Below are 18,014 nucleotides of genomic sequence, written 5' to 3'. Positions count from 1 at the left end.
TCAAGGAACAAAAAGGGGCAGGGGATCCTCAACCTCTCCTCCTGCCAACACTTCCTAAAGGCAGCGTTGGGGGGTCATGGGCCTTGGGTGTGCCCCTTCCCTCGGCTACCATAGTGCAGCAAGGCCTGGGGAACCCAGCAAAAATAATAAGAATGATCATAAACACCAGGTCAGGTTTCATCCCCCTTCTTCCCACAACTCTCCAGGGCTCCTACCTCCCTTGGAGTTAAGGCCCAAGTTCTCCCTGTGGCCCATTGTCCCTGTCCTCTCGCTGCCTTCTCATACCCTCTTTCCCCCATTCTGCTCTAGGTACATAGGCCTCTTTGCTCTTTTTCCAACAGGTTAGGCAAGGTCCTGCCCTAGGCCCTTTGCACAGGCTATGCCTCCTGCCTGGAATGTTCCTCAGTCTTTGCTCTATGTCACCTCCTCAGAGGCCTTCCTGTGGACCCCCTCTCCTATTTAAAAATAGTATACATCTCTCCTCGAACCCCCATACACTCCCCATTGTTCTTTCCTTTTATTTTCTTTTTTTTTTTTCTTTTTCTGAAGCTGGAAACGGGGAGAGAGAGTCAGACAGACTCCCGCATGCGCCCGACCGGGATCCACCTGGCACGACCACCAGGGGGCGATGCTCTGCCCCTCCGGGGCGTCGCTCTGCCGCGACCAGAGCCACTCTAGCGCCTGGGGCAGAGGTCAAGGAGCCATCCCCAGCGCCCGGGCCATCTTTGCTCCAATGGAGCCTTGGCTGCGGGAGGGGAGGAGAGAGACAGAGAGGAAAGGGGGGTGGTGGAGAAGCAGATGGGCGCTTCTCCTATGTGCCCTGGCCGGGAATCGAACCCGGGTCCCCCGCACGCCAGGCCGACGCTCTACCACTGAGCCAACCGGCCAGGCCCTCCTTTTATTTTCTCATCATTCTACTAACACTAAGTTTATTTACTTTTCTTGATTATTGCCTGTCTTCTGCTTTATTGTCAAGTCATAGAAGGCAGGATTTTTATCCATTTTGCTCACTGCCATGTTCCCAAGGCAAAGAACTGCCAGGCACATAGCAGGTGTTCTATAAATATTGGTTGAATGAATGAACGAGTGAATAATAACTGAGGTGGTTTACTAGGATTGGTCCTGCCTTACTCGTTTTGTTGAGCAGAAAATGGGTTCAGAGAGGGGAAGTCACTTGCCTGCCCATCTGTAGGAAAGACTGGGATTCAACCCCAGGGCAATAGGGAGCCAGGGAGGTCCCTGAGCAGAAGTGAATCTGGCTGGCGGGAGTGGTCAGGGCTCCCAGAGCTACCCCTGGGCTCAATCCCAGGGAAGCCAGGGGCCACCCTGACCTCACTAAATCAGACTGTGGTTTCCCAACACCCTGCCTGGCCACTGGGGAGTCTGAGGGACAAGAAGAATGTGGTCAGAGGACAGGAAGGTCCCCATGAGACTGTCCTGTGGCCCTTGCCCTGCCTTTTACCCCCAGTCCTGTCCAGTGAAGAAGCCACAGCAAGATCAGTTCCTGTGGGTCCAGAGAGGTGGACATGGGGCGCGGGGGTGGGGCGGGGGCTGACCTGTCTAACTTCTTTCTCCTGATGATCCTGCTCACTAGTTTCCAAGACATTCATTTATACTAAAATGTGAACTTTTACTCCAGGAAGCTAGAACTGAAGGTGGACTGGGCACTAAAAGTGCATTACAGACTGGATGGCAAGCTGGTGTGTGTGGGAGGTATCACTCCTTTCAAATCTCGAAGCCTGACCTGTGCCATGCAGTCATAACTGCAACTGAGACTCATCCTGGTCAGAACAGAGGTCATGGGGCCTTTGAACAACATGAAGCACCTTTATTCTGGAGAGCATACCCCAAACAGCAAAGCAAGTGCTCCTGGAAGGCCGAGTTGGTGCAACCCAGCATCTCTGGAGACCCCTCAGTCCAAGATGTAGAAGCTGGGAGGGGGGCAGGGGGGTGCTCATTTTTCAAAGCCCCAAATAGAAGCCATTGGGTAAAATGTGTTTCTCTGAGGAGCTTGGTGACCACAGACCCAGCTGGGGATCCCAGTTGTGTGCTGGTGATTAGTCGGATCTGAGTTAGGTTCACATCCCCATATATCCAAAGGGAAGACTGGGAAGGGTCTGAGGTCAGTAAAACTGGCCTAGATTAAGAATTCTGCTGCAACCCCCCAACTGAGCCTAGGCCAAGGTCAAAAGGCACTGGCTGTTTGTGCTTCTTCATGGCCACTAGGAGGCAGCAGGATATGGAGGTGTAGGGTAGCTTCCTGCTGCCTCTGTGGTTCAGAGGCCTCATTCCGTCAGAAGTCCAGCTCTGGCATCAGCGTGTGCTTGGGCCGGCTGGGGGCCTCAGGCTCCTCCTCTGGAATGTCCTCTGGGAAACCTGTCCCGTTCCGGTGCTGGGCCTGCCAGGCTCTCTGCTGGGCCGGCCAGTCCAGGTGTGCCCAGCGGGGGTCAGGGCTCCCCACGACCTCATCGACTAGGTTCTCCAGGTCGGGTACGGGCTCTGATCGCTCTATAAGGACGGGCGAAAAGGGCCCCACGAGCCAGGGCAGTGGCACGGCCTGCATCACTAGCTCTAGCAGCTCATCCACGCATGCGTGGGCCCGAGCCACTCTGCCCCGGCCCTCGGCCAACGCTGATGCTGACACGTCCCTGAAGCAGCGTGCGTCAGCGAAGGCAGCCTGCAGGGCGTTCACACTGCGCCGTACCTCAGCCACCTTCTCCTGGGCGCCCTGGGGCAGGCCTCGCACGCTGGTCTCCAGTGCGTCCACTGAGCTCTGTAGCTCCTGCATCAGACTTCGAGACAGTACCAGTGTTTCCAGCTCTGCCTGCGGGGAGAGGAGGGGCGGAGCCTCAGTATCCCGGATGGACATATGCTGAGACAACCTCCCAGCCTGTTTTCCTATAAACACACAATGGGACTATCGTCATACCTTAGTTTCTCCCACAGGTACATACTGGGACCATCACCCTAACTCAGTTTCCTCCATGGACACAACGAGACAGCCTTGCCTCCCCAAAAGCAGGAATCGGGAAGGTTTTAAAGGACCCACAATAAGACTTCCCCTGCCTCAGTTTTCTCGAATGGGCACCCAGTAGGACTGCCTCACCCGGCCACAGTTTCTTCCATACGCTAAGTGAAACCAAGCCCTGCTTTAGTTTCCCCTTTGGGCACTCAGTAGGACTGTCAACTTGCCTCAGTTTCCCCACGGACATTCCGAGCAGCTGACGTCAGCAGTTGGTTAGACTAACAGCTTGAGCCTGGCCTCTGGCAACCCTGGGCAGATCCAGAACCTATCATCCTACCTGGCTGCGGCGGCGTCCGTTCTCTGGGGTGCACAGACTCCAGTCCTCCCACAGCTCATGCACCTTCCCAGGGCAGGCTGGGGCGGTGGGGGTCACCCCACACTGCACGAGGTCAATCTGTGAGGTTGGGCGAGGTGGTCATCAGAAGAGGATTTGGGGGAGTCGGGGAGCCAGGACTGATCTTAGCTTGGATCTGGCCTCAATAAGTATTTAGGGAACACCTCCTGTGTACAACGTTCTGCACCTGCTGATCCAGCCTGGCCAGCCTGTTCCTTGTCTCCTCCACTCTGGCAGACCCCGTGACCTGTGGTTACCCTAAAACGGAGACTCATGGCCAGGCATTTGCTCATATTGGTTCCTCTGCTAGGTATACTCTTCCCTCTACCCTCTCTCCCTTCCTGATTCACTCCAGTTTAAGTCTCAATGTAGAAATCACACCCTCCAGGAAGCCTTTCCTCCTCCCCTCCTGGCTGCCGTGGATCCACCGCACCTGCTATGTTCCCTGTTAGGACCTTGGTCCCCCGACTGGACTGTGAGTGTCTTGGACGGGGCTCTGTGCCTTTAGTACCCAGGCCAGGGCATGTATTAGAAGAGGAATAGAAATAATCGTGGCCCATCCATACATTGGAATATTGTTGAGCCATAAAAAGGAAGTTCTCACACATGCTACAAAATGGATAAACCTTGAGAACATTACCGCTCAGTGAAATAAACTAACTCAGGTGCTCACAGGCGCCCTCTGGTGGCTGCTCTGGGGATGACAGATGGGTCCAGGAGGAGAGCTGGGGATCAGGTGAGCAATCTTGGGGACTGGACCCAGGTGGTGGAAGAGGAGGGAAGATTCAGGATAGACTTTGAGGGCAGATATAATATTATGGCTGATGTGTCTGATGTGGGTGGGGGTGAGAATGCAGAACTGCTGGCAGTTGAGATGAGAGGGGATGTGGGATAAGCAGGTTGGGACATCTGAATTTATCAAGCCCAGTAAGCAGGAGCTGTCATGTTCCTTTGGAGCAGGGAGGGATGGACAATGGGGGAGGAAGCTGGGTGTAAGCTGTAACCTAAAGGATGGAGAGGAATGGGATTGGTGACAGAAGAGCAAGGGAAGAGGCACCTTCTCCCTCTCTATCTGCTTTAATTGCCTATAAATTCCAGCTCCCACTTTTCCTCCTCCACAAAACCCCTTCCTTACTCCCCAGGCTGAGCCTTAGCACCCCCTGAGCTTCCCCAGCCCAGGCATCCCTCTTCCCAGCCCTGAACACACACAGCGAGAGGCAGCGGAGCCCAGTTCCCTCCCCCTTCAGTCTAGCATGAGACCAAGCACTCAACTAGCACTCAGTCCATGCTTATTGGCCTGCATTGTGGGGTGGAGGCAGGCAGAGGGCTCTCACCAGCTCCAATGTCTCCCGGAGCTGGGCCAGTGTGTCCTGGGCATGGTGTTTCTTCTGCCTCAGTTTCCCCAGAGAATGTTCATATGCCAGGTGGCGGAGCCGTGTTGAGAGGGAGCCCAGGCGCACAAAGTAGCCCTGCTGTCTCCTCTGCTCTTCCACTGAGCCCACTTCTGGGCCCTCAGCCTCAGCTGCCAGCGCCACTGGAGGACAGGATGGGGGAGAGACGGTCAGCGTGGACACTACCTCTATGTCTGTTCACCCTTTTTCTGGCTGGACAAGCCCATGGGCTCCCAAATTGATAGTGTCTCTTTACCAGTATCAATTCATTCAATCCTCCCTAAACCCTATGATGTAGCCAGGGGTCCCCAAACTACGGCCCGCGGGCCACATGCGGCCCCCTGAGGCCATTTATCCGGCCCCTGCCGCACTTCTGGAAGGGGCACCTCTTTCATTGGTGGTCAGTGAGAGGAGCATAGTTCCCATTGAAATACTGGTCAGTTTGTTGATTTAAATTTACTTGTTCTTTATTTTAAATATTGTATTTGTTCCTGTTTTGTTTTTTTTTACTTTAAAATAAGATGTGCAGTGTGCATAGGGATTTGTTCATAGTTTTTTTTATAGTCTGGCCCTCCAATGGTCTGAGGGACAGTGAACTGGCCCCCTGTGTAAAAAGTTTGAGGACCCCTGATGTAGGCACTATTACTAGGCCCATTTCATAGAGGCAGAGAGAGCTGAAGTCCCACAGTGTGAAAAAGCAGAAGTGGGATTTGAACTCAGTCATTCTGGCTCTATTTTTTTTTTTTTTTTTTTGGTATTTTTTCTGAAGCTGGAAACAGACTCCCACATGTGCCTGACCGGGATCCACCCGGCATGCCCACCAGGGGGCAATGCTCTGCCCATCTGGGGCATTGCTCTGTTGCAACCAGAGCCATTCTAGCGCCTGAGGCAGAGGCCACAGAGCCATCCTCAGCGCCCGGGCAAACTTTGCTCCAGTGGAGTCTTGGCTGCAGGAGGGGAAGAGAGAGACAGAGAGGAAGGAGAGGGAGAGGGGTGGAGAAGCAGATGGGTGCCTCTCCTGTGTGCCTTGGCCGGGAATCAAACCCGGGACTCCTGCATGCCAGGCTGATGCTCTACCACTGAGCCAACCGGCCAGGGCCCATTCTGGCTCTATTCTTAACCACTCTACTAAACTGCCTCATATCACAAGTGCCTGGCACACAGTAGGTGCTTCATAAATGCCTCACAGCCTTTCCACTGAGGGAGCACATCAACATATTCTTCTAGTGTTGTAACACAGCAGTTAAGAAGTCAGATTTTTTCCAGGGCCAGAGACAATAATGGAACATTGGAGAAAGAAGGGCTCTAAGGGGGCAGATGCTAGGCATTGGCTGGGTGGCTTAGTGCATAGAGCATTGGCCCGGTGTGCAGACATCCCAGATTAGATCCCTGGGCAGGACACACAGAAACAACCATCTGCTTTTTCCTTCTGTCTTTCCCTCTCGCAGACAGTGGCTCAATTGGTCCAAGTATTAGCTTCAGGTGCTGAGGATAGTATTGGCCCCAAATGGGCGTTGCTGGGTGGATCCAGGTCGGGGCACATGTGGGAATCTGTCTATCTCTCCTCCTGTCACTTTAAAAAAAAAAAAGAAGGGGGCAGACGCTAGCTATTCAACCCAAGTCTAGTTTTTTAAGGCAAGCCAGAAACCGGGATTTATAGGGCAAAATCTGATTGTGAAAGTCATGCAATGAATTAAAACATTTTAAAGGCACTGTACAGGCCCTGGCTGGTTGGCTTAACGGTAGAGCGTCAGCCCGGCATGTGAATGTTGGTTCGATTCCTGGTCAGGGCACGCAGGACAAGTGACCATCTGCTTCTCCACTCCTCTCCTTCTCTCTCTTCCCCTCTGGCAGCCATTGCTTGATTGATTTGAGCAAAGTTGGCCTTGGATGCTGAGGATGGCTCCATGGCCTCTGCCTCAGGCTGAAAAAAAATGGCTCCATTCCTGAGCAATGGAGCAATGGCCCCAGATGAGCAGAGCATCGCCCCCTAGTGGGCTTGCTGGGTGGATTCCTGTAAGGACACATGCGGGGGTCTCTCGGCCTCCCCTCCTCTCATTAAAAAAAAAAAAAGGCACTGTACAGGCTAGATAATACAATTTGGAGTGTTACCAGTTTGAGACCACAGCCCTCTCAAAATTTTTTTTTATCTTTATTGAGAGAGTCAGTAAAAAAGAAGGGAGACAGATGAGAAGCATCAGTTCGTTGCAGCACCATAGCTGTTCATTGATTGATTTCTCATATGTGCCTTGACTGGGGGGTTCCAGCAGAGCCAGTGACCCCTTGCTCAAGCAGTGACGTTGGGCTTCAAGCCAGCAACTTTTCGGCTCAAGCTAGCAATCTTGGGGTTTCAACCTGGGTCCTCTGCACCCCAGGGTAATGCTCTATCCACTGTTCCACCACCTGGTCAGGCAAGTCTTTAAGCCACTTACACCCTTGGGGTCTGGGTGGTCTGGTTTCTAGTAGGATGTGAGTGAAGGGCCTGGAAGGGGAATGGGAGGTCAGGGCTGGGCTTTAGCTCCACATTGCTGCTAATCTGTTGTGGCCTTGAGTGAGTCCTGAGCTTTTCCGATTTGTAACCTCTGGGGATGGGGACTGGGCAGGAGGTTTCAGGGGCAGGGTGGGGAGGGCACCAGCCTCACCGAGCTCCTCCTCAGTCATGGGCAAGAAGTGGTCCACCAGCTCCTCCGACTTGCCCAGCACAACGTCCACAGCGTGGCTCATGGAACGCTTTAGCTCCACACTCCAGCGTCGGCTCTGCCGTGCCAGGCCTGTCACACTGCTGGCCACTGCATCCTTGGCTGAGGTCACCACCTGGTGGGAGGTAGCCCTGATCCAGGAGCTGTCAGTTTCCGGTTCTCTTCCCTGACCCCTGGGGCTGGGGGGTCAAGGATCCCTGGCCCCTTCCCAACTCTGGGCCTCAATTTCCCCTCTATAAGTTGGAGAAAAATAAAATCTCTCCCACATAGTGTGATTGAAGGGGTTACCAGCACCTACTGGCATATATTAAGTGTGCTATTAATATGGGTGCCATTTATTTTAATGTAGCTGATTTTTTTTGAGTTGACCAAAGCCTAATTTGGTCCCAGAATCCGACTGGCAGAGGATTCAGGCCAGGTCTGGAAGGAGGCAGCCCCCTCCCACCTCCATCCCTGCAGGTCCCCATGGTCTGGTGCTGTACCATCTCGGAAGGTTGCTGGAGAAAGGGTAGCTTCTCCTCCAGCTTGTCCAGGCCCCTGCAGGCAAGATCATTCACTGTAGCCACTGGTGGGAGAGAGGCAGGAAGTGAGAATGTGGGGCAAAGAGGGAAATAGGAACAAAGAGGGACAGGTAAGGGGGAAGTTCTGGAGAGAGAAGCAGAGAAAAAAGGAGAGAGGGAGAGACAGGGAGGGAGAGTGACAGGCAGGAAGAGATCAAGGAAGGCCTTCCTGGCAGGGAGACCTGGCTGGTCCCCTGAGGGGCTGGAGACCCTGAGGGACTGGGTAGGCCACCAAGCTGGGCCCCGCCTCCTCTGCTTTCCCCACCTCTGCCCTGTTACTGGCTTCTGCCAGCTCCAAGGTGACTCCACACCCATGCTCAGCTCAGATGCCTCAGCCGAGCAGGCTCAAGGTCACTCAAGCCAGCTAAGAAGGAGGTGGGGAAGGCCCTGAGCTAGGACCCTAATGTGACCATCTTCTTCAGTCAAATGTGAGGCCAAGTGTCTGTCTCCCTCACCCCCATCAGGTTGACAGATTTGACTCCTGAGCTGGTCACAGGTCTAGGGAAATGCGGGGCTCAGGGAAGATCGAGGCAGGGACAGGGGGGCAGATAAGGAAGGGAGGTTGGAGACCCAAGGCACCACAGGCCAACCAACAAGTGAGGAGGACATCAAAACAGATGAAATGGGGACAGAAGTAGGGGGACCACAACTAAATGACTAAGGGCAGATGATAGCCAGGCAATAAAACATAATATGCAACAGGTGTGTGTGTGTGTGTGTGTGTGTGTGTGTGTGTGAAGGGTGGAACAGGCAAAAAGGAATTGGGAGATGGCACTGAGAGAAAGACTGAGCAAGGATGACAGGTGAATGGGGGTCGGGAACAGGCAGTCAGACTAAAGGCACACAGGACAGGGAAGACTGAGGAGGGACACCCAGGTCAGAGGGTCCACCCCAGCACATGCTATGTGGATGGAGCACGAGACGGTGGAATCATGGGGCAACCACGGGACTCTGGCCAGGGGGACTCACACTGAGGCTGCAGGTGGTTGATCAGTGGCTGGGCGTGGTCCAGGGCACTGTTGGTAAGGCTGCACACGCAGTTCTCAGCCAGGCGGCAGGCAGAGCCCAGCAGTGGGTGCCTGTCCTTGGCTGCGCTATAAACATCGGATACCGCAGTACACGTGGCCCTGACCAGGGGCAGGGCCACAACTCGCTGCACCACGTTCTGTGGGAAGGGGCAGCATCAGAGGGGCTCCCAGGGATGTGGGAACCTCTGCCAACACATTAGCTCACTTCTTCTCTATGGGCCAGAATGAGGGGTGGGCAGGGGTGTGAGCACCTGGCTGTGTACAGCAGAGGAAACCCACATGAAGGTCCTCACAGGCTCCTGTTCTCCATAGCACACACAGCATGAAAAGTTCTGAAAGAGTCTGGCAGCTAAGGGCACATAGTCTCTGAGGCAAAAGTGCCTGCATTCAGTTCTGTTTTGGCCACCTCTGAGTTATGTGAGCTTGGGCAAGTGAGTGAACTGCTTGGTGTCTTGGTCTCCCATCTGTAAAATGGGTTTGAAGGGCTGGGGTGGGGATTCTAGGAGCCAATGTATGTGCAGCACTTGGAACAATGACTGATGCAGAGTAGATGCTGAGAGTGCTGATATTACTGTTTTTGTTTAGAGTGCCATGATGGTGGATACAGAAACAGGGAAATAAAGGCAGAGACCCAGAGGTGGAAGAGGGAAAGTCGGGCAGAGGCCAGGTAAGCCAGCTGGGTGTGCTTGGAGGGATGCCCTCCCTGGGCATCACTGTGCCCCTCTGGGATATGGGTAAGTGGTGCAGAGGTGCCAGCTTCCATGGTCCAATGCCCTAAGAGTGAGGCACTCTCAGCAAAGATAGAGGTGGGAGGGGGTACTCAGCCTGCAGCTGTTCAGGGAGGGATTGTCTCCCACTCTGCTTCATGCCCTGTTCCATAGGAGGTGCAGCCCCTCACCTGCTGGTCCTGCTCCCACAAGCTGGGTCTGTGAGTCTGAGCTGTCTCATCTTCTGACATGCCTGCTGAAAACAGGGTCACCCTGGGGGGCAGGATAGAGTGAGGGGGCCATTCCTTTCAGCTCTCTCCCAGGCCTTGGGTTCTGGCTGGCTGGGCTCTGTGACTCCAGCAAGTCTTGTTCCTTGGGGCCTCAGTTTCCTCATCCAAAAAATGGGGTAATGATAATACTTCAGAATGTCATAAGGAGCACGGACAGTGAGTGCCCATGACTCTGCACACAGTAGGTGCACACTAGAGAGCCTCTAGCAAGATGGGGACCCTGTAGTGATTCAAAACATAGGCTCAGGGTTTGAACCCTGCCATTACTTGCTGTGTGACTTTGGGCAAGTGCCTTCACCTCTCTGGGCTGTTTCCTCTCCTGCAAAGTAGGGTGGGTCCCTGTAGCCCCTGCCTAGGAAAGAACTGTACAGCAGCCCCCGACAGGGATGCAGGTGGTAATTACAGAATTCCAATAAACCCAGTCACTTTGACATTGGGGGAAACTAAGGCACACAGCGGTTCCTTGCTGGGCCCAAGGTCACTCAGCTTAAGCTGACTCAGAGTAGGGAGTCCGACCTCAGGCTCCCCGGCAATTCATCCCTACCCCGTGCTTTCAGAGCTTGGTCCCCGCCCAACTGGGTCCCGAGCTTCAGCCAACTGGGCCAAGGGTCCCAGCCACCTGCTCCAGCCCGTCATCCCCCCTCCCCTCACCATGCCGCTGGACTCTAGCCTACCCACCCATTTCTGCGCTCCCAGGCCTGAGGGGCACTCCTGGACGCCACCCACGTGGTACTCACCTGGGCGCGCGCAGCCTCAGCACCCCAGCACGGACCCCAGACTAGGGCTCCAGTCTCCGCCCCCTGCCACCCCGCCCGCCTTATAGTGGCTCGGGGGGCGGAGCCTCCTGAGACTGACCAATGAGGAGAGGTTATGCGGGGGCGTGCTCCAGGGGGCGGGGCTCTAGGCCCCCTCTCTCTTTTCCGTTGCTCCCAGAGGAAAGTGCGGTTGCCAAAGTAACTTGGGAACGGTGGATGCCCAAGGATTGAGCTACTTTCGTGGGTCACATTTGGCCACTTGTCACCCTCACTGCTATTGCCGCGGAGACAATGGAGGGCGATCACAGCCCGACCTCCTCCTCCAGTGACCTTGAGCAAGTACTTAATGTCTTTCTATATTTTTAAATCCTCCCCTTAACTGAACCAGGAGCCAGGCCGGCTCATTCCGTCAGGTTGCTTTGTTTTTTCCCAGCGAGAGAGAGACTGACAGACAGGGACAGACAGACAGGAAGGGAGAGAGATGAGAAACATCAGCTCATAGTTGCGGCACCCTAGTTGTCCATTGATTCCTTTCTCCTATGTGCCTTGACAGAGAGTGGGGTGGGCTCCAGCTGGGTCAGTGACCCTTTGCTCGAGTCAGTGACCTTGGGCTTCAAGCCAGCGATGATGGGGTCATGTCTGTGATTCCACGCTTAAGCTGGTGACCCAGTGCTCAAGTGTCCCAGATGCTCTATCCACTGCGCAACCGCCTGGTCAGGCCCCTTAGATTGCCTTTTACAGATGAGTAAACTGAGGCTCAGAATGTTTAAACTACTTGTTCTGGGCCCAACAGGGCTTGAGGGATTCGATTTAAACCAAATTCTGCCAGGCTCCAGGTCTAGCTTTTTCATCACCATGCCTGGAATGACCACCAATGTGGACATGACACTCCTAGGGGGCTGAAAAAGCCGAGCATGGCCCAACACCCCCAGAACCCCCAAATCTGACCTGGCCCCACTATGTTCAGCATCGTGTCATCAGGTGGCTCCAGGTTCAGAATTGTGATAACACCCCTGGGCTTTTTGCCCATCTGTTCAGCCCCATCCAGCCTGTCCATGCTTGCCCTGGGTGGCTGCCCCTGGGTTATCACTGGCCAGCATGACAAATTGTTTGGAGACCTGAAGCAATCTGGCTTAATTTAAACCTTACCAGGACACATGCTCTGGCAGGAATCTGCCAGTAAAATGACACCCTGGGCAATTGTTAAGGTTTTACTTCCAGTTAAGGGGGAGGAGGAAGAGCAGCCACAGGCCATCAGATCCCAATTGCCATCCCTTTGGGATTTCAAGTCCAGCACCTTAAGCCCTGGGTCATGCCTCCGCTTTCCTTCTTCATCCTGGAGACTTAGTAAGTTGACTTGGGAGATGCAGGAACACAGTGAATGCCAATTTTTCCCAATTCTGTTCAACAATTATTTATTAAATCCCTCAGCTCTGACCCCTGAGTGATGATTAGGAGATAACTCAGCCCCAAGGCCCTTCAGAGAGTCCCCCAAATTGGGAGAGACCCAGTGTGGCCCCAGTGTGGCCAGGGCTATGCCAGAGGGAGGGTGAGGGATCTGAGGGACCCGGGAGACCAAGAGATCTGGGAAATGGGGAAGGCATTCTGGAAGAGGGTACAGCTTGAGCAAAGACAAGGAGGTCAGAGAGCCTAGGGGGTGTTCTGGGAAGCATGGGCAAAATGGGTCCAGAAACTATGGGAAGTCTGCCTCATCCTTAAAGGGGAGGATTAATTGTCTAGTGGGTGCAGTATTCTGCCAGGCCACCCCAACCCCTCTTCCCCTTAGCCTCAGGCTTCAAATAGGACATGGCTGCGGCCAGGAGTGTCTTGCCCTCCATGGCTTTAGGCTCAGCGCAGCATGTGCTATTCCGGAAGAACATCTTGTCTTTATTGTCCACAAGCCACTGATAGAGGTCGTCCAAGTTCTGGTCGCAGGTCCAGCGGTTACCAGAGATGTCAAAGCCATCCTTCATGTCCCGGCCTGCCCCGGGCCGTCCCAGGGATGACCAGAACCCTTTCGGCACGCTTTTCAGTGAGTTGTTGGAGAGGTCCAGCATGTCCAGCTGCTTCAGACCTTGGAGGGCACTGGCTGCCACTGTGCCCAGCTGGTTGTCATTCAGGAAAAGGTACTGCAGGTTTGTCTGGGGCACCAGCAGCCCCTCTGGAAGCACTTGCAATCTGTTGCCATTCAGGTACAGCCATTCCAACTTCAGGGGGCCCCTCAGAAGGTCAGAAGGCAAAGTCTCCAGCTGGTTATTGCCAAGGTTAAGGATGCACAGGTCGGTGAAGTTGGCCAGCAACCCAGGAGGCAGCATCCGGAGGCGGTTCCCAGATAGGTCCAGATGCCTCAGGGCTTTCAGGCCATGCAGCCACGAGGTTTCCAGGACTTCCAGCTGGTTTTCCTGCAGCACCAGGGTGTGGAGGGCGGCTGAGCCCTGGAAGAGGCCAGTGGGCAGCTGGGTCAGGGCATTGCGAGTTAGATCGAGCACCTTTAGCTTAGGCACAGGCAATAGACACTTGGCTGAGAGGCTCTCCAGCCCATTGCTGGAAAGGTGTAGTTCCTGGAGGTTAGAGACGCCCTCGAGAATACTGAGTGGCAGCTGAGTGAGGTTGAAGAACTCTACAGACAAGTATATGGTGTCGCCTGAGAGGTTGTGGGGCAATTTGGCAGGTGGGTAACAGGTGACGGAGCTGCCGTTGACTGAATGGAACACCTGGCAGGCTTCAGGGTTTGGGGCAATCTTCTGGGCTGAGGTGGCCACAACTAGTAGCAGCAGGAACAGGGTTCTAGAAAGATGGGAGTCCAGGCCCCCTGGGCTGCAGGCAATAACAGAAGGTGCTTAATGAGCCGAAATGAAAATGCACTCAGCTCAGTGAAAATATACCCAGAATCTGCCCACTTCTTCCCATTTCCTCTTCCAACCCCAAGACTGTGCCTCCTCATTGCTCCCCTGGACTAATGCAGTCATTAGTCCTCCTCCTCTTCTTATTTTGAAGACAGAGTCAGTGAACTCCTATTCATCCTGCAAAGCCCCCAATTCTTTTTTTTAAATTCATTTTAGAGATTAGAGAGGAGAGAGAGAGAGAGAGAATGAGAGAGAGAAGATGGGGAGGAGCAGGAAGCATCAAGTCCCATACGTGCCTTGACACAACAAGCCCAGGGTTTTTTTTTTGTTTTGTTTTGTTTTTTGTATTTTTCTGAGGTTGGAAACGGGGAGGCAGTCAGACAGACTCCCACATGTGCCAGACCGGGATCCACCTGGCATGCCCACCAGGGGGCGATGCTCTGTTGCAACCAGAGCCATTCTAGCGCCTGAGGCATAGGCCATAGAGCGCCCTCCCCCCCCCCCAAGCGCCTGGGCCAACTTTGCTCCAACAGCCCTGGCTGTGGGAGGAGAAGAGAGAGACAGAGAGGAAGGAGGGGGGAGGGGTGGAGAAGCAGATGGGCGCTTCTCCTGTGTGCCCTGGCCGGGAATCGAACCCGGGACTCCTGCACACCAGGCCAATGCTCTACTACTGAGCCAACCGGCCAGGGCCCAAGCCCAGGTTTTGAACCAGCGACCTGAGAGTTCCAGGTTGACACTTCATCCACTGCACCACCACAGGTCAGGCTGCAAAACCCCCCAATTCCAATTCTCCTTTTCCATGAAGCTTTTTCTGACTTTGCCAAGCAGAACTCTGTTTCCCCCTCTGTGCTCCTCTTCTTTTTGTCAGGTCTGACTAAACCAGCTTAGGTTATCTGTGTCCAGCTCCATCTTGCTTTAAGCACTTGGGTACAACCCAGGGTTCCAGGTGCAAAACGGCTCTGAACATGAAAAATGCCCAAGCAGGTCTGGGGAGTGCATTTGGCCCTGGGATTGGGTGGTTTACAGTTGGCACTATAACCCTTAGAGGGCTGGGGCTCCTGCTCCTCTTGGTCCCTCCAGCAGGCCTCCGACCTGCGGGGTGGGCTCCCACACTTTGCCTGTGGTGTCTACAGGTGAATGTGTGTATGGGAGCAAGCCTGGCCTAGTTAGAACTTGAGTGTTGGTCTGTTCCAGCCTGTAGGCCTACATCTGGCCCTGTGACTTCAGTGGGTCAGACAGAAATCCTGCTGTCCAAGCCTGCCCATGAATGGCAGGGTGGGGGCCTACCTCTGGTTTCGCCCTGGGCTCCAAGAGGACATGGTGGCTTTGCTCTTTTCCATCTAGGTCCTTTGGTCTGGCGAGTTGGCCTTATACCTGCCTGGGTGGGGCACAGGGACCAATCATAGGGAAGTCCCCACCCATATCCTGTTCCTGGTAGGGGCTGACCCTGAGCCAGGCAGAGGAAAGGGAGTGGTCAGGATTGCAAAATTGTTTCCTGGCAGGGGGAGGACAGCAGAGGGGCTGCCAACCCCTTCTCGTCCCTGCTTCTGCCCAGTTTTCCTTCCTGTGATTCCTGCTTTTGGGAAATAGACACCCAAAGGTCTCTGGGGCTGAGACCCTACTCCCCCCCAACCCAGAAATCAAGGGTCAAGCTTGCAAGGTGCCAGTCCTGGGGGATGGGAGCAGCTCTTTGAACAAGAGCTAGTACTTATGACACCTTTGAGTAACCAGGAAATGCAGTGAAGAGAACAAAAAACACTTGTCTTGAATTTATGAACTTATTAGATATATTTTCCTTGAAATAATTTCTTAAGAATAGAGTTTAAAAGCAAGTAATGCCAGAAGTCTTCACAGCCTTTGAACAATGGTCTGGGAGGGACTAAACCTGGTTCTGAATCCCAGCTGTGCTAGGACTACTTTGCTTTGTGACCATGGGTGAGTAGCTTAACTTTCCTTGACCTCTGTTTCCCTGTGAAGTTGAATTCAATCTTTGAGGGCCCCAGTCTGCTCTTTTGTTCTTCATGCTAAGTTGATGCACTATTTATTTTGAATTGTTTGTTTACTAATGAACGCATTGGGAGGCTACCCACTTCCCTTTGAGAATGACTTTGGCTGCATCTCATGGGTTTGGCTATCTAGTGCTTTCATTCTTGTTGAGTTCTAAAAATTAAGGTGTGCTCTGTTGTTTTTATCTGTCACTCCTGGCCACGGCCTCTTCTCCTTGGCCCCACCTTCGAAGAGTTTTGTCCCTATTCAGCTGTCAGGATGACTGAGTCCTGTCTTAGTGGACACACAGGTTCAGTGACATACATGCAGGCTGACAATGACAAGCACAGATAAAGAATGCCAGACAGACACATGAATCTACAGACATAGACACTGAGAAGGCAAAAACATATAGACAGAACCTAACAGAGATATGGACAGAGCAGGACACACAGGGCAGAATGGCAGAACTTCAGAGACAGACACACACCAAAACAGGCAAAGGACCTGAATATTTTTCTGAAGAAGAAATACAAATGGCCAACGTGTATATGAAAAGATGCTCAACATCACTGATCACCTGGGAGTGCAAAGCAAAACCACCATGCAGTATCACCTCCCACCTGTTGGGATGGCTATCCTCAAAAAGACAAGAACTAAGTGCTGGCGAGGATGTGGAGAAAAGGGAACCCTGTGCACTGCTGGCAGGGATGTAAACTGGTGCAGCTGCTATGGAGAACAACATGGAGGTTCCTCAGAAAATTAAAAATACAGATTCCATACCATCAAGCAATTCCACTTTTGCATATTTATCTGAGATAAATGAAATCACTGTCTTTAATCTGCACCCCCAGGGATATTGCATTGCATTTATTACACACACACACACACACACACACACACACACACACGAATATTAGCCATAAAATAAGACACAAATCCTGCCATTTGCAACAACACAGATGAATCTTGAGGGCATTATGCTGAATGAAATAAGTCAGATACAGAAAGAAAAATACTATGTGATCTCACTTATATGTGGACTCTAAAAAAAAAAGATGAACTTATACAAAGTGATAGAATAGTTTCTGCCAGGGGCTGAGTGGTGGGGAATGAGGAGATATTGGTCTAAGGGCTCAAACTTGCAGTTACGAGTATGTTCTCAGCATATAACATGCAGCATGATAACTATAGTTGATAATATTGTCTGCCTTATATACTTGAAAGTTGCTAAGAGAGTAGATCTTAATGTTCTGACCATACACTAAAAGGTAATTGTGAGGTAATAGATATATTAACTTTATTGTGGTGATCATCTTACAATCCATATGTATATCAATGTTGTATGTCAATTATATCTCAAACTGAAAAGAAAAACAGACATACACAGGTTCAGGAGGAGCTGTTTGATGCTTTCACAGTGTTTTGTGTTTCTTTCCCCTTGACAAGGGGAAACTGGGTCTGTTTTGTTCGCACAGTAGGTGTTAACATGGCTGGAAGGAAGGGCTATGAACTGTAATGACATAACACTATTGTGATCTCTCTCTCTTTTTTTTTTTTTTGTATTTTTCTGAAGTTGGAAACGGGGAGGCAGTCAGACAGACTCCCACATGCACCCGACTGGGATCCACTCAGCACGCCTACCAGGGGGCGATGCTCTGCCCATCTGGGGCGTTGCTCCGTTGCAACCAGAGCCATTCTAGCGCCTGAAGCAGAGGCCACAGAGCCATCCTCAGTGCCCGGGCCAACTTTGCTCCAGTGGAGCCCTGACTGCGGGAGGGGAAGAGAGAGACAGAGAGGAAGGAGAGGGGGAGAGGTGGAGAAGCAGTTGGGCGCTTCTCCTGTGTGCCCTGGCCGGGAATTGAACCCAAGACTCCTGCACGCCAGGCTGATGCTCTACCACTGAGCCAACCGGCCAGGGCCTATTGCGATCTCTTAAAATGAAATCAGATCACATCCCCTGCTTAAAAATCCTTTGGTGGCTTCCTGTCCAGCTTAATATTTTTTTTGTTTTGTTTTTGTTTTTGTATCTTTCCGAAGCTGGAAACGGGGAGAGACAGTCAGACAGACAGGCATGCGCCTGACCGGGATCCACCCGGCACACCCACCAGGGGCGACGCTCTGCCCACCAGGGGGCGATGCTCTGCCCCTCCGGGGCGTTGCTCTGCTGCTACCAGAGCCACTCCAGCGCCCGGGGCAGAGGCCAAGGAGCCATCCCCAGCGCCCGGGCCATCCCTGCTCCAATGGAGCCTTGGCTGCGGGAGGGGAAGAGAGACAGAGAGGAAGGGGGGTGGAGAAGCAAATGGGCGCTTCCCCCCCCCCCCCGTGTGCCCGGCCGGGAATCGAACCCGGGTCCCCCGCATGCCAGGCCTACGCTCTACCGCTGACCCAAC

General features: G+C 53.2%; 2 protein-coding genes across 3 annotated transcripts; both read right to left on the bottom strand.

Moving 5' to 3' along the window:
- Window positions 1-1,804: 1,804 nt before the first annotated feature.
- PLIN5 (perilipin 5) lies at window positions 1,805-10,829 on the bottom strand. Of its 2 annotated transcripts, XM_066275348.1 has the most exons (8): window positions 10,772-10,829; window positions 9,936-10,017; window positions 8,979-9,174; window positions 7,932-8,014; window positions 7,393-7,564; window positions 4,694-4,893; window positions 3,303-3,419; window positions 1,805-2,824 (listed from the first exon to the last, which is right to left on the bottom strand). In XM_066275348.1, exons 2-8 carry the CDS (start codon window positions 9,993-9,995, stop codon window positions 2,294-2,296), a joined length of 1,359 nt encoding a protein of 452 aa, XP_066131445.1. In that variant the 5' UTR covers window positions 9,996-10,017; window positions 10,772-10,829; the 3' UTR covers window positions 1,805-2,293. The 2 variants fall into 2 exon arrangements, with proteins under 2 accessions (XP_066131445.1, XP_066131454.1); XM_066275357.1 differs by lacking the exon at window positions 8,979-9,174 and having other exon boundaries at window positions 7,932-7,986.
- A 1,358-nt stretch (window positions 10,830-12,187) lies between these two features.
- Window positions 12,188-15,020, bottom strand: LRG1 (leucine rich alpha-2-glycoprotein 1). Its single transcript, XM_066275333.1, has 2 exons — window positions 14,923-15,020; window positions 12,188-13,606 (listed from the first exon to the last, which is right to left on the bottom strand). The coding sequence occupies exons 1-2, from the start codon at window positions 14,973-14,975 to the stop codon at window positions 12,526-12,528; spliced, it is 1,134 nt and encodes a 377-aa protein (XP_066131430.1). The 5' UTR covers window positions 14,976-15,020; the 3' UTR covers window positions 12,188-12,525.
- Between the last annotated feature and the right edge of the window lie 2,994 nt (window positions 15,021-18,014).

This window comes from Saccopteryx bilineata, chromosome 1, assembly GCF_036850765.1.
Source record: "Saccopteryx bilineata isolate mSacBil1 chromosome 1, mSacBil1_pri_phased_curated, whole genome shotgun sequence".
Lineage (NCBI taxonomy): Eukaryota > Metazoa > Chordata > Mammalia > Chiroptera > Emballonuridae > Saccopteryx > Saccopteryx bilineata.
Note: the sequence above shows the minus strand (reverse complement) of the source record. Positions and strands in the feature narration are given on the sequence as shown.